Raw genomic sequence first — 26421 nt, forward strand, 5'->3', positions numbered from 1 at the left:
AGAGGTTTGGGGCGTTACGGGGGTAGAGGTTTGGGGCGTTACAGGGGTAGAGGTTTGGGGCGTTACAGGGGTAGAGGTTTGGGGCGTTACGGGGGTAGAGGTTTGGGGCGTCACAGGGGTAGAGGTTTGGGGGGTAGGGGGTAGAGGTTTGGGGAGGATGGGGTAGAGGTTTGGGGCGTTACGGGGGTAGAGGTTTGGGGCGTTACGGGGGTAGAGGTTTGGGGCGTTACAGGGGTAGAGGTTTGGGGCGTTACGGGGGTAGAGGTTTGGGGCGTTACAGGGGTAGAGGTTTGGGGCGTTACAGGGGTAGAGGTTTGGGGCGTTACGGGGGTAGAGGTTTGGGGCGTTACAGGGGTAGAGGTTTGGGGCGTTACAGGGGTAGAGGTTTGGGGCGTTACGGGGGTAGAGGTTCGGGGCGTTACGGGGGTAGAGGTTTGGGGAGGATGGGGTAGAGGTTTGGGGCGTTACGGGGGTAGAGGTTTGGGGCGTTACGGGGGTAGAGGTTTGGGGAGGAGGGGGTAGAGGTTTGGGGCGTTACGGGGGTAGAGGTTTGGGGCGTTACAGGGGTAGAGGTTTGGGGCGTTACAGGGGTAGAGGTTTGGGGAGGATGGGGTAGAGGTTTGGGGTGTTACAGGGGTAGAGGTTCGGGGCGTTACGGGGGTAGAGGTTCGGGGCGTTACAGGGGTAGAGGTTCGGGGCGTTACGGGGGTAGAGGTTCGGGGCGTTACGGGGGTAGAGGTTCGGGGCGTTACGGGGGTGTAGGTCTCAGGGCCGGGGCGTCAGGCAGCCCGGGTCTGCTCCTGGGTCTGCTCCTGGGCCAGTTCGCTCATGATGTCGTGCACCCACACATCGTGGTCCTGCCGGGTGGTGTCCACCAGGTACACCAGCAGCCGGCGGTCCCAGGCCTGGGGGGCCTCCAGCACGGACTCCACCTGCGCCACCAGGGGCTTCTTCTCCACGTGGTTACGGAACACGATGGAGGCCTCCTCCGACCACTGCCGCGGCTTCACCCCTGCGCCCAGTAACAACAATCATAACAATCATAACAACAATCATAACAATCATAATCATAATAACAATCATAATCATAACAACAATCATAATCAAAATAACAATCATAATCATAACAACAATCATAATCATAACAACAATCACAATCATAATAACAATCATAATCATAACAACAATCATAATCATAACAATCATAATCATAATAATAACAACAATCATAACAATCAATCATAATCATAACAACAATCATAATCATAATTGATCATTTGTTATTTAGCAGACACCTTTCTCCAAAGCAAATTGGATTAGAACAATCCCCCCTGGAGCAATGTGGGGCTAGGGGCCTTGCTCAAGGGCCCAACAGCTGTGCAGATCTTATGGTGGCTACACTGGGCCATTCAGCCCAGCAGTGCACGCCTTTTCCTACCCCTAAGTGTACTTACTTCTCAGTTTGTCGAAAAGCGAAATACTATCTAGCACCGTATCAAGCATAGATTTGAAAACCCCCAGTGTTTCTGCCTCCACTACATGTCCTCGCAAGCCAGTGACCACTCCCCTGTGCAAAAAGATATCTGTGTAATTTAGCCTTTGCCAATTTCCATAACTTGATTGATTCATACTGAACATTAGGTGTGGAAATGTCAAATTATCAATCAACCGACAATCCTGAACATGTGAAATCCTGACCATGTGAACACGCTTGTGGCAGCTAAACCTGAATCCCTGTACAGCCTGCACAGTGGCAGTGATACTCTCCTCTGATCACTAGAGGGAGACATACTCTAACCAGTGTCTATCAGAGCTAGATGAGAGGAAACATTGACATTTTTAATTAAACAACCTACTTGTAATGAATAATGAAATGCATTGATGAAGCTCACAGTCCTGGTGGTGTGGGTCACAGTGGGGAGGGGTTAAGGCCTCGGGGGAGGGGCCGAGGCCAGCGGAGGCGCGTGATTGGTCCGTACCTGCGAGCTGGGCGGTGACTCCCTGGAAGGGCAGCTGGCGGAACTCGTGGATGAGCGGCTGCAGCCGGGAGCAGCCCACCAGCTCGTGCTTCCCGTAGTCCAGCTCGTACACCGACACCAGGCCGTTCGTCAGCACAGCCTTCACCAGCACGCGGTGCCAGCTGCCCCGGGGGGGGGGGGGGCAGTTACGTTAAAGCAGGGCAGCAGGGCAGGGGCAGGGGCAGTTACTTTAAAGGAGGGCAGCGGGGCAGGGGCAGGGGCAGTTACTTTAAAGGAGGGCAGGACTGTATGCGTCTGCATTTTACTCATTTAGCAGACGCTTCTCATCCAAAGCACTGCACAAGTTCCGCAACAAGTGAAAAGAATCAAATCCATAAATAGCAGAACACGCACGTTGCGCGCACATAAATAAATGCCATAGTAAGTATAGTGACGCTTAGCTTCTGTAAAAGCTAGATACTATCCAGCAATGAAAACCCCCAGTGTTTCTGCCTCCACTACATGTCCTGGAGTGACTGTGCACGTGCGTGTGTGTGTGTGTGCGCAGTGCGCATAGTCTGTGTGTGTGTGTGTGTGTGTGTGTGTGTGTAGCGTGTGTGTAGTCTGTGTTTGCGTAGTGTGTGTAGTGTGTGTGTGTGTTTGTGTAGTGTGTGTGTGTAGCTTGTGTGTAGTGTGTGTGTGTTTGTGTAGTGTGTGTGTGTAGCTTGTGTGTAGTGCGTGTGTGTAGTCTGTGTGTGCGTAGTGTGTGTGTGTGAGTGTAGTGTGTGTGTGAGTGTGTGTAGCGTGTGTGTGTGTAGCGTGTGTGTGTGTAGCGTGTGTGTGTGTAGCGTGTGTGTGAGTGTGTGTAGTGTGTGTGTGTGTAGTGTGTGTGTGAGTGTGTGTAGTCTGTGTTTGCGTAGTGTGTGTGTGAGTGTAGTGTGTGTGTGAGTGTGTGTAGTCTGTGTTTGCGTAGTGTGTGTGTGTGTGTGTAGTCTGTGTGTGAGTGTGTGTGTGTGTGTGTAGCGTGTGTGTAGTCTGTGTGTGCGTAGTGTGTAGTGCGTGTAGCGTGTGTGTGTGCAGCGTGTGTGTGAGTGTGTGTAGTGTGTGTGTGTGTGTGTAGTGTGTGTGTGTGTGTGTGTGTAGTGTGTGTGTGAGTGTGTGTAGCGTGTGTGTAGTCTGTGTATGCGTAGTGTGTGTGTGTGTAGCGTGCGTGTGTGTGTGTGTGTGTAGTGTGTGTGTAGCGTATGTGTGTGTGTGTGTAGTGTGTGTGTGTGTGTGTGTAGCGTGTGTGTAGTCTGTGTGTGTGTTGTGTGTGTGTGTGTGTGTAGTGTGTGTGTGTAGTGTGTGTGTGTGTGTGTGTGTGTGTGTAGTGTGTAGCGTGTGTGTGAGTGTGTGTAGTGTGTGTGTAGCGTGTGTGTGAGTGTGTGTAGTGTGTGTGTGTGTGTAGTCTGTGTGTGTGTAGTGTGTGTGTGTGTGTAGTCTGTGTGTGTGTAGTGTGTGTGTGTGTGTGTAGTCTGTGTGTGTGTAGTGCGTGTAGTGTGTGTGTGTGTGAGTGTGTGTAGTGTGTGTGTGTGTAGCTTGTGTGTAGTGTGTGTGTGTGTGTGTAGCGTGTGTGTAGTCTGTGTGTGCGTATTGTGTAGTGTGTGTGTGTGAGTGTGTGTGTGTGTGTAGTGCGTGTAGTGTGTGTGTGTGTGAGTGTGTGTAGTGTGTGTGTGTGTAGCTTGTGTGTAGTCTGTGTGTGCGTATTGTGTAGTGTGTGTGTGTAGTGTGTGTGTGTGTGTGTGTAGTGTGTGTGTGAGTGTGTGTAGTCTGTGTTTGCGTAGTGTGTGTGTGTGAGTGTAGTGTGTGTGTGTGTGTAGTGTGTGTGTGTGTGTGTAGTGCGTGTAGCGTGTGTAGTGTGTGTGTGTGTAGTCTGTGTGTGCGTAGTGTGTAGTGCATGTAGTGTGTGTGAAGCGTGTGTGTGTAGCGTGTGTGTGTGTGTGTGTGTGTAGTGTGTGTAGCGTGTGTGTGTAGTGTGTGTGTGTGTGTGTGTAGCGTGTGTGTAGTCTGTGTGTGCGTATTGTGTAGTGTGTGTGTAGTGTGTGTGTGTGCGTAGTGTGTGTAGTGTGTGTGAGTGTGTGTAGTGCATGTAGTGTGTGTGTGTGTGAGTGTGTGTGCGTAGTGTGTAGTGTGTGTGTGTGTAGCGTGTGTGTGTGTGAGTGTGTAGCGTGTGTGTAGTGTGTGTGAAGCACTCACTTGTTCTCCACCTTGGCGGCGTAGACGTGGTTCTTCTCCACCTGGATGGGCTGTTTGTCCTCCATCTTGTTGTAGTACAGGATCATCTCGCCCATCAGCACCACCAGCTTGTACAGGTCCTGCCAGGGCTGCAGCACGAAGTGCCCCGGGTGGCAGGCTACCGACACGTAGATGTCCATGTTGTGGCCCGGCTGGGGCAGCTGCATGAGCGGGGGCAGCTGGAGGGGGGCAGGGGGGGCGGAGGGGGCAGGGGGGGGCGTCCCCTGTCCCCCGCTGCAGGGCAGGGGCCGGTGGTTTTGGGGAGACGGGCTTGGCCGGGGCGCCCTGCTGCTCCCACAGGCTGGACTCCGCCATTCGCTGGTTCACGCTGGTCTTGGGGTCCAGGGCACCGGCGGTGAACAGGTAGATGTGCACCAGGCCTCGCGCTTCGTCCAGCTGGGACACCTGCGGGGCGGGCCAGCCAGGTGAGATCACCGGTACAGCTCCTGAGAGGGTAGTCATGGTAACAGGTCTCCTATAGATCACCTGCACAGCTCCTGAGGCAGTAGCCCAACACACACTAACCCCGCACACAGAGCCATCCTACAGTCCCAGTGACAGGGCAGTCTCAGGCTCATTAGCTGGGGCTCTGTGAATCCTGTGAATAACCCCACTGGGCCGATTACGTCATTAGGAGCAGACTGCAGTTCCCCTCCGCAGCCCTAGGGGGCGCTGTGCGGTGCGGATACTGGCCTTCATGCTGCAGTCGCTGCGGTTGAGCACGGCGTCTCTGAGCCACAGCACGGCGTCGGGGGTCCAGGAGCCAGCGCTCACAGAGAGGTCCGCCAGGGAGCACTTAATGGCCTGAGGAGGAGGGGGAGGAGGGGCGGTGTTTGAGTGTCCAAACCAGGGTACCCCCTACAGATCAACACACAGGGGGGGCGTGCCATGCCAACTCCTGGAGCCCCCGGCACCTCCCGGAGTTCACTCCGGTTCTGTGCGACGGTGGACAATTACGAGATGCATATCTTCTCAAGATTTGGGCTTCGTACTCCATTCGGCTTTCACGGCAGAGCCATTTAAAGACCAGTGAGGAAAACGCGCGGGGCTTCACTGGCAGCATGAAGCTGAAGCTCTCAGGAGCCCCATGAAGCTGAAGCTCTGAGGAGCCCTATATCTCTCACGCATGGAAGAGAGGCGATGGGTACCGGCACACAGAGAGGGGCGGAGGGCCGACCCCCTGGAGCTGGCATGGAACAGCCCAGGGCTGTCTGCTCGTCCCAAATAAGACATAAACAGTCAAAAGTATTCATTGTGTGTGTGCGTTTCATTTTAAATCCATTTGCAAAAATGTCTTCAGGAGGTGGTCTGAATAATTTCTGACGCCAATGTTAATAAAAAGGATGAAGTCACGTACTACCATAACATTCCCAGGCACTACAAAGTGATGTGCTCATACAGAATGATTAAAAATGATCAGTTTTTAACCCTCCCCCGTGGGTGATGGGGATGCTGACCTGGGGGGGGATGGCCATGAGCTCCTGCAGGAAAGGGGGCGGGATCTCCCGCAGCTCGATCACTTCCACCGAGGCGGGAACGCCCAGGTCCACAAACTGGATGTCCAGAACCCGGGTGCCGTGCAGGTTCGTGATCTGAGAGGGAGAGACGGGGCCTGATTCACACGCCCCGAGCCTGATTCATACACATGATTTAAAATTGCACTGTGAAAAGAAGGAATGAACGCTTCAGCCAGACAAATGGCCTTAAAATTGGAGGGGAAATGGTGTTTTTGAAGAAGAAGTTTTTTGAAAAATTAGGCATTTCGAAAACATTTCAGTTGAGTAGGAGGGCCTGAGATAACTGAGGAATGTGAGGGAGAGGACATATACAATGGGGTGCTGCACTCAGTGAACCACCATTTCAGCACCTCTGTGTCCTCATCACTACGACAGTGCTAACGGCGGATACAAGAGGAGAGGAGAGCGGGTACCTCCACGCGCGCCCACTTGCCCTTATAGCGCGCCAGGCAGCACTTCCCACAGAACGGCCGGGACACCAGGAACTCCGGAGTCACCTGTCACACAGGAAATGACATCATCGCTGGCTCTTAATCGAGCAACACTCCACGGTCACACTCACATCAGTCGCAGAGGTCTGGTGACCTTCTGCTGAAAGTGAAGGACAGGGGGAGTGACCTGTTTGTGGAGGACAGGGGGAGTGACCTGTGTGTGGAGGACAGGGGGAGTGACCTGTGTGTGGAGGACAGGGGGAGTGACCTGTGTGTGGAGGACAGGGGGAGTGAGGGGGAGTGACCTGTGTGTGGAGGACAGGGAGAGTGAGGGGGTTGACCTGTGTGTGGAGGACAGGGGGAGTGAGGGGGTTGACCTGTGTGTGGAGGACAGGGGGAGTGAGGGGGTTGACCTGTGTGTGGAGGACAGGGGGAGTGAGGGGGTTGACCTGTGTGTGGAGGACAGGGGGAGTGAGGGGGTTGACCTGTGTGTGGAGGACAGGGGGAGTGAGGGGGTTGACCTGTGTGTGGAGGACAGGGGGAGTGAGGGGGTTGACCTGTGTGTGGAGGACAGGGGGTTGACCTGTGTGTGGAGGACAGGGGGAGTGACCTGTGTGTGGAAGTAGGCCTCAGCCCTCTCCAGGAGGCCGCTCAGCTTGGCCTGGCCGCGGGAGGGCAGGTGGCAGTAGACGGTGCCGTCGGAGCACACGTTGGTCACCGAGACGTTGGCGTAGACGCTGTTCTCCTGCGGGACGGAGGATTCCCATGTATAAACACAGTGACTCTGTAGCGAATGCTAGCACAGTGTTTCTGACCCGCTAATGCTGCGTTATACTGCCCTCTGCTGGCCTGGGGGATTATTGACACAACAAAGATGTAACATAAAAAGGGGTCAAAAGACAAACGGACAAACCAAAAACACAGCAATTAGAGAATAAGAGGAGAGAGAATGAGAGACAGTGTGAGAGAGAATAATTAGAGAATAAGAAGAGAGAGAGAGCGAGGGAGAGAGAGACCGCTATCACACCTGTAGAGGGTTGCCGAGGGACTGGTCGTGCAGGGCCTTGAGGCAGGTGGCATTGATGTTGACATCATCATCCTGCGACGTGTCGTACAGCACCAGCAGGGGCGTGGCCCCCCGCTCCAGGATCTCCGCGAGCAGGATCTTCCCACAGGCCAGGCCCTCCAGCCGCCTCAGCACGGCCGGGTCCTGGCAGAAGGGCTCCAGGCCTGGGGCCGCACAGCCCCGGGGAGGGTCACCCATACACTGCATTTACTTTCGTTCGCACTCAGCCTGCTAGCTTTCGTTCACACTCAGCCTGCTAAGCTTCCGTTCACACTTAGCCTGCTAAGCTTTCGTTCACACTCAGCCTGCTAAGCTTTCGTTCACACTTAGCCTGCTAGCTTTCGTTCACACTTAGCCTGCTAAGCTTTCGTTCACACTTAGCCTGCTAAGCTTCCGTTCACACTTAGCCTGCTAAGCTTTCGTTCACACTTAGCCTGCTAGCTTTCGTTCACACTTAGCCTGCTAAGCTTCCGTTCACACTTAGCCTGCTAAGCTTTCGTTCACACTTAGCCTGCTAAGCTTTCGTTCACACTTAGCCTGCTAGCTTTCGTTCACACTTAGCCTGCTAGCTTTCGTTCACACTTAGCCTGCTAAGCTTTCGTTCACACTTAGCCTGCTAGCTTTCGTTCACACTTAGCCTGCTAAGCTTCCGTTCACACTTAGCCTGCTAAGCTTTCGTTCACACTTAGCCTGCTAAGCTTTCGTTCACACTTAGCCTGCTAAGCTTTCGTTCACACTTAGCCTGCTAGCTTTCGTTCACACTTAGCCTGCTAGCTTTCGTTCACACTTAGCCTGCTAAGCTTTCGTTCACACTTAGCCTGCTAAGCTTTCGTTCACACTTAGCCTGCTAAGCTTTCGTTCACACTTAGCCTGCTAAGCTTCCGTTCACACTTAGCCTGCTAAGCTTCCGTGCACACTTAGCCTGCTAAGCTTCCGTTCACACTTAGCCTGCTAAGCTTTCGTTCACACTTAGCCTGCTAAGCTTTCGTTCACACTTAGCCTGCTAGCTTTCGTTCACACTTAGCCTGCTAGCTTTCGTTCACACTTAGCCTGCTAAGCTTTCGTTCACACTTAGCCTGCTAAGCTTTCGTTCACACTTAGCCTGCTAAGCTTTCGTTCACACTTAGCCTGCTAAGCTTCCGTTCACACTTAGCCTGCTAAGCTTCCGTGCACACTTAGCCTGCTAAGCTTCCGTTCACACTTAGCCTGCTAAGCTTCCGTTCACACTTAGCCTGCTAAGCTTCCGTTCACACTTAGCCTGCTAAGCTTCCGTTCACACTTAGCCTGCTAAGCTTCCGTTCACACTCAGCCTGCTAAGCTTCCGTTCACACTTAGCCGGCTGGCTTCTGTTCACACTTAGCCTACTAAGCTTCCGTTCACACTTAGCCTGCTAAGCTTTCGTTCACACTTAGCCTGCTAAGCTTCCGTTCACACTTAGCCTGCTAAGCTTCCGTTCACACTTAGCCTGCTAAGCTTCCGTTCACACTTAGCCGGCTGGCTTCTGTTCACACTTAGCCTGCTAAGCTTCCGTTCACACTCAGCCTGCTAGCTCACCGATGAAGGGCATGTTCTGGATGCTTTACCATAGTAGCCTCTAATGTGAAGATAGGTAGCATCAGCCATAAGGCTGTGTGCAGCTTAAACCTGAATAGACCATCACTCAACTTCGTTTTCAAAAATTGAGGAACAGAACCGTGGAGGTCGCTAACGGCGACATTAGCCAAACACCAGGGAGCACTTTTCAAATACAACTGCCAGTCTGGCATACTGCCAACTTTGAGCACTAATAATGTACTGGTAATGTTCTTCAGAAAACCCAAACAAACCCAAACAAACCCAGACAAACCCAGACAAACCCAAACAAACCCAAACAAACCCAAACAAACACAGACAAACCCAAACAAAGCATCCAGTGCCTGGAGCTCTAGGGCCTGGGAGAGTCCTGGGAGACTAGGGCTTACATTTTTTGCATGTAACCCTGACAACAACCAAGCCTAATTTGAATCAGCAACTGGCTAGATAGTTCACAAATTTAGTATCCAAGGTTCAAAACTGGCTGCTGATTTGAAACGACATTGGAGCACGAAACACAGCCCCCCCACCAGGAGGACGTTTTTAAAACTCGCAAGGTGACTATAACTCGGGAAATGACGTTAATTTAACAGGTCATATCTAGCCAGCGCACAGTAGCCTACATCTTCACATACTGCCCCCTATCAGCAGAAAGGCACACTGCACTCACCTGCCAGTCTGCAGGGGGCTGCCTGGAAGGGCAGCTGGAAGAACTTCTCGTGCAGTTCCAGGAGCTTCCCCGTCCCGATGATCTCCGAGAAGCCATGATCCACGTAATAAACCTGCAGAGTTCCCACAGAAGAGCAGGGATGGATGCAACCTGCAAAAAACCTCAAATGCACGGCAAGGGACAGTATAACAGAATGGCCGCCCCGCGGGCAGGAGCAGGGGCGCTCCCACCTTGACCTTGTCGGCCGTGACCTCGCGGATCTGGGCGCGCAGGACCTCCTCCTCCTCCTCGGCGCGGACGGCGGCCAGCTGCCCCGGGGCGGGGTGCAGCAGGGCCCTCCCCGCGCCCGCCTGGCTGTAGAACTCCCGCATCTCGTCCTCCAGCTGCTCCTGCGCCTCCGAGTAGCCCTCACCGATGTACCTGCAGGGGGCGCTGAGGTCAGCCACCGCACACACACAGCAGCTCACCTGCTGGTACTGACATGTTTTATGGTGTAGTGCAGGGGTCTCCAATCTTATCCTAAAAGGGCCGGCGCGGGTGCAGGTTTTTGTTTTAACCCAGCAGTAACACACCTGATTATACTAATGAACTAATCCTGTTCTTTAATCAAGACCTTGATGAGTAGAATCAGCTGTCTTAGTTCTGTGCTAAAACAACAACCTGCACACACACCGGCCCTTTCTGGATAAGATTGGAGACCCCTGGTGTAGTGGGTAGGAGCATGGTGAGGGGGTGGAGGATGAGGTGGGCGGGGCTCGGTGACGTGGGTGGAGCTCAGTGAGGTGGGCGGGGCTTTGTGAGGTGGGTGGTGCTCTGAGGTGGGTGGGGCTTGGTGAGATGGGCGGGGCTTTGTGAGGTGGGTGGAGCATGGTGAGGTGGGTGGGGCTTGGTGAGATGGGCGGGGCTTTGTGAGGTGGGTGGAGCATGGTGAGGTGGGCGGAGCATGGTGAGGTGGGCGGAGCTGAGTGCGGTGGGCGGAGCTGAGTGCGGTGGGCGGAGCATGGCGGTGGGGCAGGGCGGGGCTGACCTGAGGACCACGTTGTTGGTGCTCCCCGCCTCCACCACCAGCACGGAGGGGAACTCCTCGGGGGGGAGGAGCAGGGGAGGGACGGCCTGCGAGCCGGGGGGGTGGGGGGCCTCCTGCGGGCCCTGCGGGGGCCGCGGGGGGGCCGGCGGGGGCTCGAGGGCCAGCCCGTACAGGATGGCCTTGCGCAGGTTGTCGGGCATGGGGTACTCCACCGTGCAGACGTCCGACAGCAGCGTCAGGTCTCCCAGGACCGGCTGGGGCAGCGGCGTCTTGTAGGACTCCTGGAAGAGCTTGGGCAGGGCGTGGGCCCACAGCCCGCTGGTGTACCGGCTCAGGAGCTGCACCAGCCTCTGCTTCAGCTCGGGGGCCAGAGAGCCCCGCGGGGGGGCCAGGGAGGGCGCGGGGAGCAGGCCCGGGGCCCGGGGCCGGGCGGGGGGCAGGACGGGGGTGGGGGCTGTGGGTTTGGGCTGCCGGAGGTCTTTAGAGGGGTACAGTATCCTCTCCGCAGGGTTGCTACTGCACGGCTTCTCCACCTGAAACACACCACACAGCAGCGCAGGCTCATAGCCATGACCATGACCATGCAGTAGTGAGGCTGAGAGCGGCTCTTTGTTTAAGTTATTGTGTTATTAGGACAATATCAGCACATGGCGAGACGTTAGCTGAATTAAACACAGTGAGATGCTTTAGCTCGTACCGTGCAGATGTAAGACCAGTACAGTGAGAAGCTTTAGCTCATACCGTGCAGATGTAAGACCAGTACAGTGAGATGCTTTAGCTCATACCGTGCAGATGTAAGACCAGTACAGTGAGATGCTTGAGCTCATACCGTGCCGATGTAAGACCAGTACAGTGAGTGTTGGCCAGTGCAGTGAGCGTTAGCTCGTGCAGTGAGCGTTAGCTCGTACCGTGCGGATGTGGGGCCAGTGCAGTGAGCGGTAGCTCATACAGTGAGCGTTAGCTCGTACCGTGCGGATGTGCATTATCTCGTGCAGTGAGCATTATCTCGTGCAGTGAGCGTTAGCTCATACAGTGAGCGGTAGCTCATACAGTGAGCGGTAGCTTGTACCGTGCAGATGTGGGGCCAGTGCAGTGAGCGTTAGCTGCAGTGAGTGTTAGCAGTACCGTGCAGATGTGGGGCCAGTGCTCGAGCTCTTTGAGGGCGTCGGCAGGCAGCTCCTGCTCGTACAGCTGGCGGTACAGCTGCGGCAGCTTCGATACCCAGAATCCACTGCTGTGCCTCTGCAGCACCTCCCGCAGGCGGCTCTGCACCACCGGGGCGTTGTAGGAGGCGTCGGGGGGCGGGGCCAGCCGGGGCTTCACCGAAACGCTGTTCTCGCTCACGCTAGGAGCTGAAACACACACACACACACACACACACACCCCCAGCATGATGAGTCAGCTGCATGAATGATAAACTGACAGCCAATCAAAATCAATCCGAATTTACAGGGCAATTGCAGAAGACAGCACAGAGGCTATTTACAGCAGTGTGGATGCTCACATCGTTATGGCTATAGGTATTGTTAGAGTTACGGTAATAGTTATAGTTCTTGGTGTGGATGCTCACATCGTTATGGTTACAGTTGTAGTTCTTGGTGTGGATGCTCACATCGTTATGGTTACAGTTGTAGTTCTCAGTGGGGATGCGCACATTGTTAATGTTATAGTTATAGTTCTTGCTGTGGACGGGCCCGTTAGTAACAGTGGCTAAATGCCCCCATCCCCGATCACCTTTCTGCTGGGGGTTCCTGGAGAGATACAAATTCACTTCCTTCTGAAATCTAGAGGGAAGACTCATCCTCTTCTCTGACCTTGAAATGGATAAAAACAAACACAGTGAAGGAAATCAAACAATGCTCCAAACTGCGTGCTGCAACGAACACACGGACATTACAATATCAGGATAAGTTCTTATCTACGTGGTCCAGTAATAACTGTGTGTGTAATGTACATGCGTGTATGTAGGAGATTAATAAAACCCTTGTAACAGAGTGTGTTGTGTTTGGGGTGGGGAAGAGATCTGCAGAGTAATTGTACACTGACACAAAGTGGCTAATCCGGAATCACAAAGCAGGGCTTAGAGGGCTGGGTGCCGACCTGTCCACTCCGATAGTGTTAGCATTAGCGTGGCTGGGTCCACTCCGATAGTGTTAGCATTAGCGTGGCTGGCTCCACTCCGATAGTGTCAGCATTAGCGTGGCTGGCTCCACTCCAATAGTGTTAGCATTAGCGTAGCTGGGTCCACTCCGATAGCGTTAGCATTAGTGTGGCTGGGTCCACTCCGATAGTGTTAGCATTAGCGTGGCTGGCTCCACTCCGATAGCGTTAGCATTAGCGTGGCTGGCTCCACTCCGATAGCGTTAGCATTAGCGTGGCTGGGTCCACTCCGATAGCGTTAGCATTAGTGTGGCTGGGTCCACTCCGATAGCGTTAGCATTAGTGTGGCTGGGTCCACTCCGATAGTGTTAGCATTAGCGTAGCTGGGTCCACTCCGATAGTGTTAGCATTTGCGTGGCTGGGTCCACTCCGATAGTGTTAGCATTAGCGTAGCTGGGTCCACTCCGATAGTGTTAGCATTTGCGTGGCTGTGTCCACTCCGATAGTGTCAGCATTAGCATGGCTGGGTCCACTCCGATAGTGTCAGCATTAGCATGGCTGGGTCCACTCCGATAGCGTTAGCATTAGCGTGGCTGGGTCCACTCCGATAGCGTTAGCATTAGCATGGCTGGGTCCACTCTGATAGTGTTAGCATTAGCGTGGCCGATCCACTCCTATAGCATTAGCGTGGCTGGGTCCACTGCCATAGCGTTAGCATTACTGAGGAATTGTACATCGCTCTGGATAAGAGCGTCTGCTAAATGCCTGTGACGTAATGTGGCTGGGTCCACTCCCATAGCGTTAGCATTAGTGAGGCTGGGTCCATTCTATAAATGCAGCTCTTCTGATATATATTTTTTTCGAAAAATTACAACAAGCAATGACCCAGACTTGAGTGAGTGAGAGAGAGAGAGAGAGTGAGTGAGTGAGTGAGTGCGTGTGAGAGAGAGTGAGAGAGTGAGTGTTGAAGTCCTTCTGCTCACCTCTGAGAGGTCAGGCTGGGCTTCTTCACCTGCACGTTGGGGGCCCGGAGCTGAGGGCACAGCCCCACCCTCTCCACAGGGGCCCGCACTGGGGGGGTGGGGGTGGTCCTCTCCACAGGGGCCCGCAATGGGGGGGTGGGGGTGGTCCTGTTGGCAGGGGCCCGTCCCGGGGTGGTCTGGGTGTCCCGCACACACACCGGTCTGTAGTCCCCCACGCAGCCCGGCTGGCCCACGGGGGGGCGATGAGCCCCGCCCCGCCCCGACCGGCCCAGGTACTCCGGCTGCCGCAGGGACGTCCTGGGCTTGGCTGGGGGGGCAGGGGTCAGAGGTCACGCACAAAACCACACCCCAGAGCAGACTCCCAACACCAGACACTCATTTCTACAGAGAAAATTACTACAGTACCGAAAACCATATCTGCTGAATTCCACCCAACACAACACAAAATTACAGCATAGCATGGCATAGCATGGCATAGCATAGCATAGCATAACATGGCATAGCATAGCATAGCATAACATGGCATAGCATAGCATAGCATAGCATAGCATAGCATAACATAACATAACATAACATAACATAACATAACGATGAGAACGGGCCATTCAGCCCAGCAATGCTCGCCTTTTCCTACCGCCGAAGTTTGCCTAAAAGCTAGATAGTGTCCAGCACCGTATCAAGCCCAGTGTTTCTGCCTCCCCTACATGACCGGGCAAGCATGATTCCACACAGTGACCGCTCTGTGTGCAAAATAATGTAATATTTAAAAACAGGCTGATGAAGAGGCACCTAAGCAGAGGTCCTCCGGAGGGCTTTCCGGGAAAGCAGAGCCGATCCCGTTTTGATCTCCGTTTTGGTTTTGGAGTCTGCGGGTCGAGCCCGACGCATCCGAAAGAACCAGCGCCGGGCGAGTCCAGCCGAGTCTCACTGCAGACGGGCAAAGGGGACCAGAGTGGGACCCACCCGAAACTCACGGGCGACACCCAGCCACCCCCAGCCCGCGGGGAGAGGGGCTCTGCCCTCCTGTCTGCCCCGACTCCTCTCCCTGAGGAAGAGGAGGAGGATGAAGAGGAGGCAGAGGCAGCAGCCGTCTCCCTCAGGCGCGCAGACCGCTCAGCGAATCCCACAGCTGACCCCCCCCCACAGAGCGGGACGGGGGGGCTGAGATTGGGACGTTATTCTTAGCAGCTGCACACAGAGCAGTAAAATAGGCCAAACTCTGGATCCTGTACCTGCCAGGCCTGACTAATCACCCTCAGCACAATGGAGGACACTAGGACACCACGATAAGAGCCAATACAAATACAGGTTAATACGACACCACACATAAACCAGACGCGCTGCACATACCCTAAATACTGCTTTACAGGCTGCTAAACAAACCTCTTGCATGTCAAAGAACGCAAGCAATTCCTGCCATGCTTTACATTTGTTTGGGTTGTTACGACAGGATGTGGCACAAAAGCTGTGGCTTGTGTCAGGCGCCTTGTGTTACGGCCTTAGAGGAACAAGCTTATTCCAGGTCCCCACGTTGCCATATTGTTTCTCAGAAGGGGCGGCCCGTAGGGTAGTGGTTAGGGTAAATGACTGGGATACGCAAGGTCGGTGGTTCTAATCCCGGTGTAGCCACAATAAGATCCTCACAGCCGTCGGGCCCTTGAGCAAGGCCCTTAACCCTGCATTGCTCCAGGGGAAGAATGTCTCCTGCTTAGTCTAATCAACTGTACGTCGCTCTTGGATAAGAGTGTCTGCCAAATGCCAATAATGTAATGTAATGTAATGTAATGTAATGTAATGTAGAATGCTGTGGTCCTCCCGCGGGCTGGGCCCTGCAGGGGGCGCTGTGGGACCCACCGTGCAGCATGAAGGGGGAGCAGGTCTTCACCCTCATCTGGCAGTTGACCAGCTGGGACCGGCCCGCCTTCTTGGAGGTGCGCTGGCGGGCCACCAGCTGGGCGATGTGCGCCGTCTCCTTACACACCGCCGCGAAACACACCACCTGGGGGCGACAGAGAGGCACAGGAAACACACACATCAGAGGTCTCCGAGGCAGACAGGCGGGGGCCTGTCACTCACAGACAGACAGACACACACCACAGCTAACACAGGGCCCTTGTTTCGGTGCGGAGCTGCAGTCAAGAGCAGACAGACACGCAGACAGCAGACGTTACATTACACGCCTGGATGCTACGGTCTGGCTGGAATGCCTGGTCAGATGACACTGCAGTAAAGAGGGGAATGCTTGCGGGGCAGAACACAGGGCCAGCGCGTTCACATTCCTTCCGCAGCCAGTGAGCCGCAGATTTCCTCACTAGTTTTTCACTTTTCATCCCTAGTTCTGAGGTCCTCCCAAACCATCAGGAAGCCAAATCGCCAGTCAGAGTGTCAGAGCTGCGCAGTCAGAGTGTCAGAGCTGTGCAGTCAGAGTGTGAGAGCTGCGCAGTCAGAGTGTCAGAGCTGTGCAGTCAGAGTGTCAGAGCTGCGCAGTCAGAGTGTCAGAAGAGCAGAGCTGCGCAGTCAGTGTGTCAGAAGAGCAGAGCTGCGCAGTCAGTGTGTCAGAAGAGCAGCGCTGCGCAGTCAGAGTGTCAGAAGAGCAGAGCTGTGCAGTCAGAGTGTCAGAAGAGCAGAGCTGTGCAGTCAGAGTGTCAGAGCTGCGCAGTCAGAGTGTCAGAGCTGCGCAGTCAGTGTGTCAGAGCTGCGCAGTCAGAGTGTCAGAGCTGCGCAGTCAGTGTGTCAGAGCTGTGCAGTCAGAGTGTCAGAAGAGCAGAGCTGCGCAGTCAGAGTGTCAGAGCTGCGCAGTCAGTGTGTCAGAAGAGCAGCGCTGCGCAGTCAGAGTGTCAGAAGAGCAGAGCTGTGCAGTCAGTGTGTCAGAAGAGCAGCGCTGCGCAGTCAGAGTGTCAGAAGAGCAGAGCTGTGCAGTCAGAGTGTCAGAAGAGCAGAGCTGTGCAGTCAGAGTGTCAGAGCTGCGCAGTCAGAGTGTCAGAGCTGCGCAGTCAGTGTGTCAGAGCTGCGCAGTCAGAGTGTCAGAGCTGCGCAGTCAGTGTGTCAGAGCTGTGCAGTCAGAGTGTCAGAAGAGCAGAGCTGCGCAGTCAGAGTGTCAGAGCTGCGCAGTCAGTGTGTCAGAAGAGCAGAGCTGCGGTGTCGCAGCTGGAGAAGGGCCCCGTTAAGAACAGGAATCCCTGCGCTGAATAAACTGTGAATCTCATGCAGCCGATTGAATTCCCAGCATTAAGCTGTCCGGCCCTCCCTGAGCAGGCAGAGGCAGTATTCAGGCCACACGGAGTCTCTGTGGAGCATAGCTCCTGCTGAAGGCCTAACGTCGTTAAAACCACGAGTAACAACTGTGAAACAGCAGCGCCACAGAGACTCAGACCTGCAGCTCCTCCCCAGTCCAGGGACAGCCTGCAGATAGAGGACTGGGACCTGGAAGGCTGGTGGCTCAACCCCCAGATCAGTGGAGCTGTTGGGTCCCTGAGCGAGGCCTTTAACCCCACACTGCTGCGGGGGGGGGGGATTATCCCCTGCTTAGTCTAATCAACTGTAAGTGGTTTTGGACGAATGAGTGTGACGCAGTGAAGAGACGCCCACCTCCCCCAGACGGCCCTGCTCCATGCGGGCCACGGAGGGCACGGTGCGCAGGAAGGCCTCCATGCTGGGGAAGCCCAGCTTTCTGTGGGGGATGTACTCCCCCGTCAGGGCCCAGTACTCCGACTGCAGTCTCGTCAGAGAAACGCCCGTCTTCTTCGACTGCAACACCGCCCGGAGCATCTTCTTCACTGCCTCCAGGTCCGACATCCTGCCCACACACAGCACAGTTAACCTGGTCCCACATCCAGCCCACACACAGCAGTTAACCTGGTCCCACATCCTGCCCACACACAGCACAGTTAACCTGAGCCCACACACAGCACAGTTAACCTGGTCCCACATCCAGCCCACACACAGCAGGGTTAACCTGGTCCCACATCCTGCCAACACACAGCACAGTTAACCTGGTCCGACATCCAACCCACATACAGCACAGTTAACCTGGTCCCACATCCAGCCCACACACAGCAGGGTTAACCTGGTCCCACATCCTGCCAACACACAGCACAGTTAACCTGCTCCCACATCCTGCCCACACACAGCACAGTTAACCTGGTCCCACATCCTGCCCACACACAGCACAGTTAACCAGGTCCGACATCCTGCCCACACACAGCACAGTTAACCAGGTCCGACATCCTGCCCACACACAGCACAGTTAACCTGGTCCCACATCCAGCCCACACACAGCACAGTTAACCTGGTCCGACATCCAACCCACACACAGCACAGTTAACCTGGTCCCACATCCAGCCCACAGACAGCAGGGTTAACCTGGTCCCACATCCAGCCCACACACAGCACAGTGAACCTGGTCCCACATCCTGCCCACACACAGCACAGTTAACCTGAGCCCACACACAGCAGGGTTAACCTGGTCCAACATCCAGCCCACACACAGCAGTTAACCTGAGCCCACACACAGCACAGTTAACCTGGTCCCACATCCAGCCCACACACAGCAGGGTTAACCTGGTCCCACATCCTGCCAACACACACAGCACAGTGAACCTGGTCCCACATCCAGCCCACACACAGCAGGGTTAACCTGGTCCCACATCCTGCCCACACATAGCACAGTTAACCTGGTCCGACATCCAACCCACATACAGCACAGTTAACCTGGTCCCACATCCAGCCCACACACAGCACAGTTAACCAGCAAGTTTTATTTATTTTTATTTATTTATATATATACATACATATACGTATACACACACTCATTTTTACTTTATTACACCTACTTATTCATGCAATTAGTTAATCAACTAATCGTGTGGCAGCAGTGCAATGCATACAATCATGTAGATGCAGGTCAGGAGCTTCAGTTAATGTTCACATCAACCATCAGAATGGGGAAAAAATATGATCAAAGTGACTTTGACTGTGGAATGATTGTTGGTGGCAGACAGGGTGGTTTGAGCATCTCAGAAATTGCTCATCTCCTGGGATTTTCACACACATTAGTCATTTTATTTTCTTAGGTTTTTGATTACATATTTATTTTAGGAGGTTTTTTTTTTTTTTTATGCGTTACCTTTAAGGTTGTCTCGGAGTCTTTTGGGATTTGTTTTCAAGCAACAGTGAAAACATTAAATTCTCACTTTGTTTTTAATCAGTATAAACTTAAGATTGCAAAAATGAACAAATTACCTATTTATTTACTTTAAGTGAACGTTTCTTTTTTGTTGTCTCAGAGGCACGCAAATGGAAAGACATTAGACTGATGAAAAACCTGAATTTGGTTGTCATGGTGATGGGGGAGGGGGGCTGATATAACCCATTTTAGCTCCACCTGACTGGGATGCAATCCAAAGCACCACACACATGCCCACTAAACAAAATCCACTCACCCAACACAATTACTGCTACACAGTGTGCTGTGTCAGCAGACAAGCAGATGATCTAGGCCTATGCCAAATTACATCCACTGAGCTTTTTCACAGATTTAGGGGCAGTCAACCAACTTACCGAGGTTACCCATCAGTCTGCTTAGACTCTCAAAATTTGACGTTTTATTTCCAAAATGAACCCCTCACAAACTAAATAACCACAACATGTATCAGCAAACTAACGTTAATAACATATACCAACATTACTCATATTTTATGTTGAATATATACAAGTGCAGTTTTTTCATAGTAAGTTATTGCAACCACATTATCATTTTGCTAAATTATTACTGAGAGCTAATTCAAACATTTTAATCGAATGTCATGTGGTGAACACCCATTTTAATAGAAATTAACGTTAGACTAGCTGACGTAGCTAAATGGCGCCCTAAACGTGCACACAGGTGGCGCGCTAACATAGCTAGCTGGAACAGCACATGGGCTAATTTTTGCACTTCTTATCTGACCAGCGCCCACCATTGAAACAAAAATGGGGAAAAAAATTCATAAAAAAATCACGGTCAGCCACGGTAAGCTTTCAATAGAAGTCATTAAAGCTTTCCATGATAACGGCACTCTAGCAAGCAAGGAAGCTAAGTTGGACATTATTAACGTCAACTCACTAACTTATGTAGCCAACTAGCTCGAATTAACTTAAACGATCTTTTTATTCTAACTTAGCTAATATTAGCTATTTTTCGCCAGATAGCAAAATCAACTACCCTAGCTAACGTTAATGATTGCAGAGGAGCTACAACATAATTGGCCAATTAGGCTAAAACTTTTGACCGCAGGTCACACACCGTCATGCATCTACACTCGCTACTATGTGCTAACTAGTTAGCCATATCGCTAGCAGCTAATGCCGAAAATGATCGACTGCCCCAATTCAACGCCAAGACTGCATGGCTATTGTAGGTCATTACCAATCTGAATATTTACGCGTATTATAACAGCAGATTATCTCAAACGAGCACAGCGTAGTTTAAAATAAATTAAACTGAAAATGGTTTTATTTATTTGTCTGCACAATAAGCCGTGACATATGCATTGTATTTTATGGATAACGTTATGTACCTGTATTCGCAAGTCCCGTTGCTTTCGGCAAGGCCGCAGCAGTTCTGTCACTTACTGGCTTTAGTTTGAATTTACGCACGTTAAGGCGATCTGACGTCATTGACAAGATTCTGTTTCGATTATTAAAGTTTGGGTGGTGTGACTCCAGCGAAATTCATGAATTCTTAATGTGTCTTAATTTGATAAACATCTATTATTGGCTAGTCACTTGGCTTACAGTAAATTGACCAAACTGTTGACATCTATTGGAGATCCACTCAATTTCACTTTAGCATAGCCATAGTCAGTCTATGCACCAGTTCTTGGCTCAACATAGGTTTAGCTAGCTAGATATCTTAGCCCTTGCTAAATAATAAACTTTAGTCTACGCTATTACATTTAAAGTTGCCTCTGTAAACTATTAGCCATGGTGCAACTGTGGCAACTACACCCAACATTTAATAATCTGGCACGAAAATGAGCTAAAGGTTCAACAAGATCATAGAGTTGCCAAATGTTAACCGCATTCAATAGGCTATCGCAATCAGCTGAATAACTAAGTAGCATGTAGACATCCCCTTAGGAATGTTAGCATGACACTCAAATCATCTCGAAAATGTATCGCATTTAAGTCACTTCACAATAAATTTGCAAGCACTAATTAGGCTACATACGCCATATAATTGTTGACTGAAGCGTAGGCTGTCTACACGAACATAAAGTAGCTATATTCCAGTGTAAAAACGCATTAAAATGTATCCAGAAAATAGTTATTCTGTGGTTATTCTCCGTAATGGTGTTTGGTTATTCAATAGGACACACCCTAGCCTACACAATTAAATTTGGGCAAACACCGCCCGCTATATTGGCGCACCTCGGACTTTCGATCGGGGTAAGTAGTTTGTCCTTTTAAAAACGTACTAGTTGGCTAATATAATTCAATCATACTTTTACTTGACTACACTAACTGTAGGCAAAACAACTTCACTTCTCGTCTGCCCAGGAATGCTTAACTCCGAGTGAAAATGAAAACACCACACCCGGATCCACTTTCCGGCTGATTCGCAAAGTTGTACTTCTCAGGTGGAATTGTAGGTGAGAATATAGAATTGCAACTACAGAAAAATGTTTTTTTTGGGGGGGGGGAGAACGCCCCCTTTCCATCTGTCCAGCGACCGAGTAAAAAACTGCCTTCTTTAAATGTCTTGCGTTAACCACTTGGCTTGAGTAAAAGTATCGTACTTATATTGTCAAAACACTCAAACAACCACGAAGACTGTTGCAAAAACAGGCAACATTTCCAAAGTGTAAGCTAATTTTGGTAATTATGTGGGCTATACTGATCTTCTGTTTGAACAGTTTGCAACTTTGCTCTCACTTTCCCTTACCTCCGTTTGGATGTGGGATGAATATCCCGAATAACTGAAAGTTTGTTTCGCTCGCAGGTCTCCTCGTCGCTGGCTTTCCTATTCGGTCCAGTCTCTGGTAGATTCTCCAGCCGCCGGTTAGGCTGAGTAGCGCCGCCGCGATTGGCCAAGCCCGATCAGCCCTTGCTAATGAGCCACGTGAGCGCAGGCGTCACAACAAACTCCGCAAACTGTCATCCCGAGGAATTTGCTGTCTCATAACATAATTTAGTTGTAATGAGTTCATTTGTTCAAACTGAAAACTAGAGAAAGGTGGGGTTTTTTTTTAACCAGGTCCACTTGTAGCCTACCTCTAGACTTCATAGTCACCACTAAAATGCCCATTCGGATGTTTCAGTTGCAATCGTTAATGATAGCGTATATACAATTTCCGATTTTACGTACATCATTTGAAGATTATAAAACTTGGAGCGGGAAGAGCAAGGGGAAAAGACGCTGAATAATAAACCGACCTTCACGTGCATTTCTACACTCCTGGCTTCAGGCTAGTGGTGGTGCTGCTGTTCAAACGGTTACCTTTTTCTCCACTTTAGCACCCGAGTGGATAAGCATGTAAATGAATAGCATCACGCGTGCTTCTAAGAACTGTGTGAACCACGTGCCGTTTCTCACAGCGACGTGACGGCACGGGGACTTGGCCAGAGTGGGTTTGCAGGGCAGTGCGGGTGGCTACTGTAGCTACACGGGCGAGTGACTGTACGCACGGTGGCGCAATGACTATACCAGAATTTGTATAATCTGCAGCACTACAAAACCAATTTTGCGCCAGCAAGTCAACCATCTCACTCTTAGTCTACGGAAGAGGAAAACCCCGCGGTGTCAGGAATTACTGCAGAATTTCCCGCGTGTGCTGCATTGGGCTCAGCTCTGGTTGGGCTGAGAAGGTGATGACATCAGAGCCATGGTTGTTAAATGCCGGGGCTGCGGCTACAGCTCTGTGAGCAGGGGCCATCGCCATCTTAAGCAGCTCCTCTCTGCAGGATAGTGCATTAACATGGGGCCACGGCAGGATGTGTACCGCACCATTACAGAACCGCCAGAACCCATTACTGCTAGAACACCATAACAGAACCGCCAGAACCCATTACTGCTAGAACACCATTATAGAACCGCCAGAACCCTTTACTGCAAGAACACCATTACAGAACCGCCAGAACCAGTCAGCTGCGCCTTCTTCCTTTGATTCTGTAACGCAGCGATGAAGTCACATGTGCCAGCTGCATGAGTAAAGAATAAATAAACGTTTGCTGCTACATCACATTCGTCACAAGATGGTTGTGTCATGCGTATGATTGTATGTGTCAACGGGAGTGAACCTCAAAAAAATACAGACAAAAATGTCTTCCCTTTCAAATAATCATGGAGAGCCACAGTGTCTGCTGCTACTACTACTACTACAACTAATACTATTACTACAACTACTACGACTACTACTATTACTACTACTACTACTACTACTACTACTACTACTACTACTACTACTACTACTAATAATAATAATAATAATAATAATAATAATAAAATTAACACAATAAACCAAGGAACCTATTTTTCTTTGGAATGTCCACTCATGTTGGAATGTCCGCTTCTCATTGGCCTCCACTGGCTTCCTATTGCCGCACGCATCCGATTCAAGGCCCTAGTGTTGGCATTTCAGGCTGCTAAGGGGACTGCCCCACCTTACATACAATCCCTGATCACTCCCTACTCCCCAGCTAGACCACTCCGGTCTGCCAGCTCTGGTCGCCTTACGGTTCCCTCTCTACGGGCACCTGGCGGTCGAGCTGCACGTTCACGCCTGTTTTCCGTTCTGGTCCCTCAGTGGTGGAATGACTTGCCTACCACTGTCAGGACAGCAGAATCCCTCCCCCTATTTCGACGCAGACTCAAAACACACCTCTTCAAACTCTACCTTAGTCCTCCCTCCTGACTTACCCCGCCCCCCCTTCTGATACCCCTATCCCTGTCTAACCCCCCCCCCCCCCCCCCCCCCAAAAAAAAAAAAAAAAAAATTGCACTTATGATGACGACTATATGTTTAGAACAGCAGTCCAGGTGTTTTTTCCTAGTTCTGGTTGTGATGCTTTGACTTGTGGCAGAACCTATGCACTTGTAAGTCGCTTTGGATTAAAAGCGTCTGCCAAATGACTAAAATGTAAATGTAAAAATGTCACACCGCGGCGGGCTCACAAAGACGCGGCTCAAACAGCTCGACGGGCGCCCAATCGACCAGTAGGGGCCGCCAGTGGACAATAAGGTAGTATTCACAGCTGAGGAACGAGATTTCGTCCCCAGGCAAAGCGAGAGATAACTGTGGCTCTTTGTGGGGCTGCCCTCCACAGAGACATGGGCCAGATTTAAAACCAGAAAAATCATCAAAAATAATCACACTCACAAAGCAAATACTTCCATATTTAGAAACAACTTAAAAAAAACATTTATTTATTTTGCCATGAAACAAAAATGTTGTTCTTCCTCTTTGAATTATAGCTGGTTACACTGTACACAGTATTTACACCGAAAGCAGAATGTCACTTATGTAAAGGGCTTCGGGTCCTAGTTGATTTCATACTCTGGTATCATACTGTACATTGGCACTGGCATTATGCGCGGTGCAGTGCAGGGCACTGATTGGTCACCCACACTGCGGTCATGCACCATTAGGTCATTCACTTACGTCACGTCAAACCACACGAGCCAGACACCAGGGATAACGTAACACCATGACTGAGCACAGACACTTCACAAGGTAGAAATTCCCTTATTGCTCCATATCTGTAACAGGAGTACAATCAAATGTACGTGAACCAGAACATAAAAACACATTCATCTGAGGATGACTTCAGAAAGCACCGCAGCACTTACAGGGACTCCATTTCCCTCCTCTGCCATAGTAAGAAAAAGGAGGGTGATTTCACAGAATGAAGGGTGATGTCACAGAATGGAGGATGATGTCACAGAAAGGAGGGTGATGTCACAGAATGGAGGGTAATGTCACAGAATGAAGGCTGATGTCACAGAATGGGGGGGGGGGGGGTTCACGCATCTGCCTCGTCCATCATCCCCTCCCTGGCTGTTTGCTCCCCCCCTGACCAGCCATTCCGGAAGCCCAGGGCGAAGCTGGGGGGGTCGAGACTGGGCCAGTGGGAGGGGGGGCTGGGTCTCCGGAGGGGGACGAGCTGGGGGTTCTTCAGCAGGGTGTAGAGCAAGAACCAGCGCTGCCTTATCCTCACGCCCCTCACACACTCTGCCAGGGTCAGAGAGAGTGTTACACACACACACACACACACACACATACACGCACACACACACCCCTCACACAGTCTGCCAGGGTCAGAGAGAGTGTTACTCTCACACACACACACACACACACACACACACACACACACACACACACACACACACACACACACACACACATACACGCACACACACACACCTCACACACTCTGCCAGGGTCAGAGAGAGTGTTACACACACACACACACACATACACGCACACACACACACCTCACACACTCTGCCAGGGTCAGAGAGAGTGTTACACACACACACACACACACACACACACACACACACACACACACACCTCACACACTCTGCCAGGGTCAGAGAGAGTGTTACTCACACACACACACACACACATACACGCACACACACACACACACACACACACATACACACACACACACCTCACACAGTCTGCCAGGGTCAGAGAGAGTGTTACTCACACACACACACACACACATACACACACACACACACACATACACGCACACACACACCCCTCACACAGTCTGCCAGGGTCAGAGAGAGTGTTACTCACACACACACACACACACACACACACACATACACACACACACACCTCACACAGTCTGCCAGGGTCAGAGAGAGTGTTACTCACACACACACACACACACACACATACACCCCTCACACACTCTGCCAGGGTCAGAGAGAGTGTTACTCACACACACACACAAACACACACACACATACACACACTCTAACCGGGTCACAGAGAGTGTTACTCACACACACACGCACACACACACACACATACACACACACACACCTCACACAGTCTGCCAGGGTCAGAGAGAGTGTTACTCACACACACACACACACACACACACACACACACACACACACACACACACACATACACACACACACACCTCACACACTCTGCCAGGGTCAGAGAGAGTGTTACACACACACACACACACATACACACACACACCTCACACACTCTGCCAGGGTCAGAGAGAGTGTTACTCACACACACACACACACACACACACACACACACATACACCCCTCACACACTCTGCCAGGGTCAGAGAGAGTGTTACTCACACACACACACATACACACACTCTAACCGGGTCACAGAGAGTGTTACTCACACACACACGCACACACACACACACACACACTCCTAAGGGGTACTCACCAGATGAGGTGCTGAACTGAGAGTTAGACGTGGGTGCTCTCCCCTCCCTCTCCCGTCTTTCAGCCAATAGGAGATGGCAGAAGCAGATCATGACAGGGTTGCTATGGTAATGGTCAGCAAAGATCATGCCAATCCAGGTACTGTACCCTGAAGAAGGAAGAAGGAAGAGATTATCTTTATTATTATTATTGTATTACAATACTTGTGTTACAGTTCATTACAGTAACTCATAGGCACTCTTATCTAGAGTGTGTTTACATATGCTCTGATATGGATTTTTGGGCTTTTGCTTGGTTTCTGAAAACAGGACCATCAGTCCATCTGGCTCTTCTGGACCAAAGCTCATGAAATTCAGGGTAAAGGGCCTTGCTCAAGGGCCCAACGGCTGTGTGGATCTTATT

At 51.6% G+C, this 26421-nt stretch overlaps 1 protein-coding gene and 1 pseudogene across 1 annotated transcript in view; both read right to left on the bottom strand.

Annotated features, from left to right (window-relative positions):
* Nucleotides 1–629: 629 nt before the first annotated feature.
* Nucleotides 630–21670, bottom strand: LOC133130270 (tudor domain-containing protein 7B-like; annotated as a pseudogene).
* A 2929-nt stretch (nucleotides 21671–24599) lies between these two features.
* The window catches only part of LOC133130448 (stimulated by retinoic acid gene 6 protein-like), a 14596-nt gene continuing 12774 nt past the window's right edge, over nucleotides 24600–26421 (bottom strand). Inside the window, exons 17-18 of the mRNA XM_061245054.1 lie at nucleotides 26021–26167; nucleotides 24600–24808 (exon numbers count right to left, since the gene is read on the bottom strand). Coding sequence (XP_061101038.1) covers nucleotides 24600–24808; nucleotides 26021–26167 — 356 coding nt within the window. The remainder of the gene's footprint in view (nucleotides 24809–26020; nucleotides 26168–26421) is intronic.

This window comes from Conger conger, chromosome 6 (genome assembly GCF_963514075.1).
Source record: "Conger conger chromosome 6, fConCon1.1, whole genome shotgun sequence".
Taxonomy (NCBI): domain Eukaryota; kingdom Metazoa; phylum Chordata; class Actinopteri; order Anguilliformes; family Congridae; genus Conger; species Conger conger.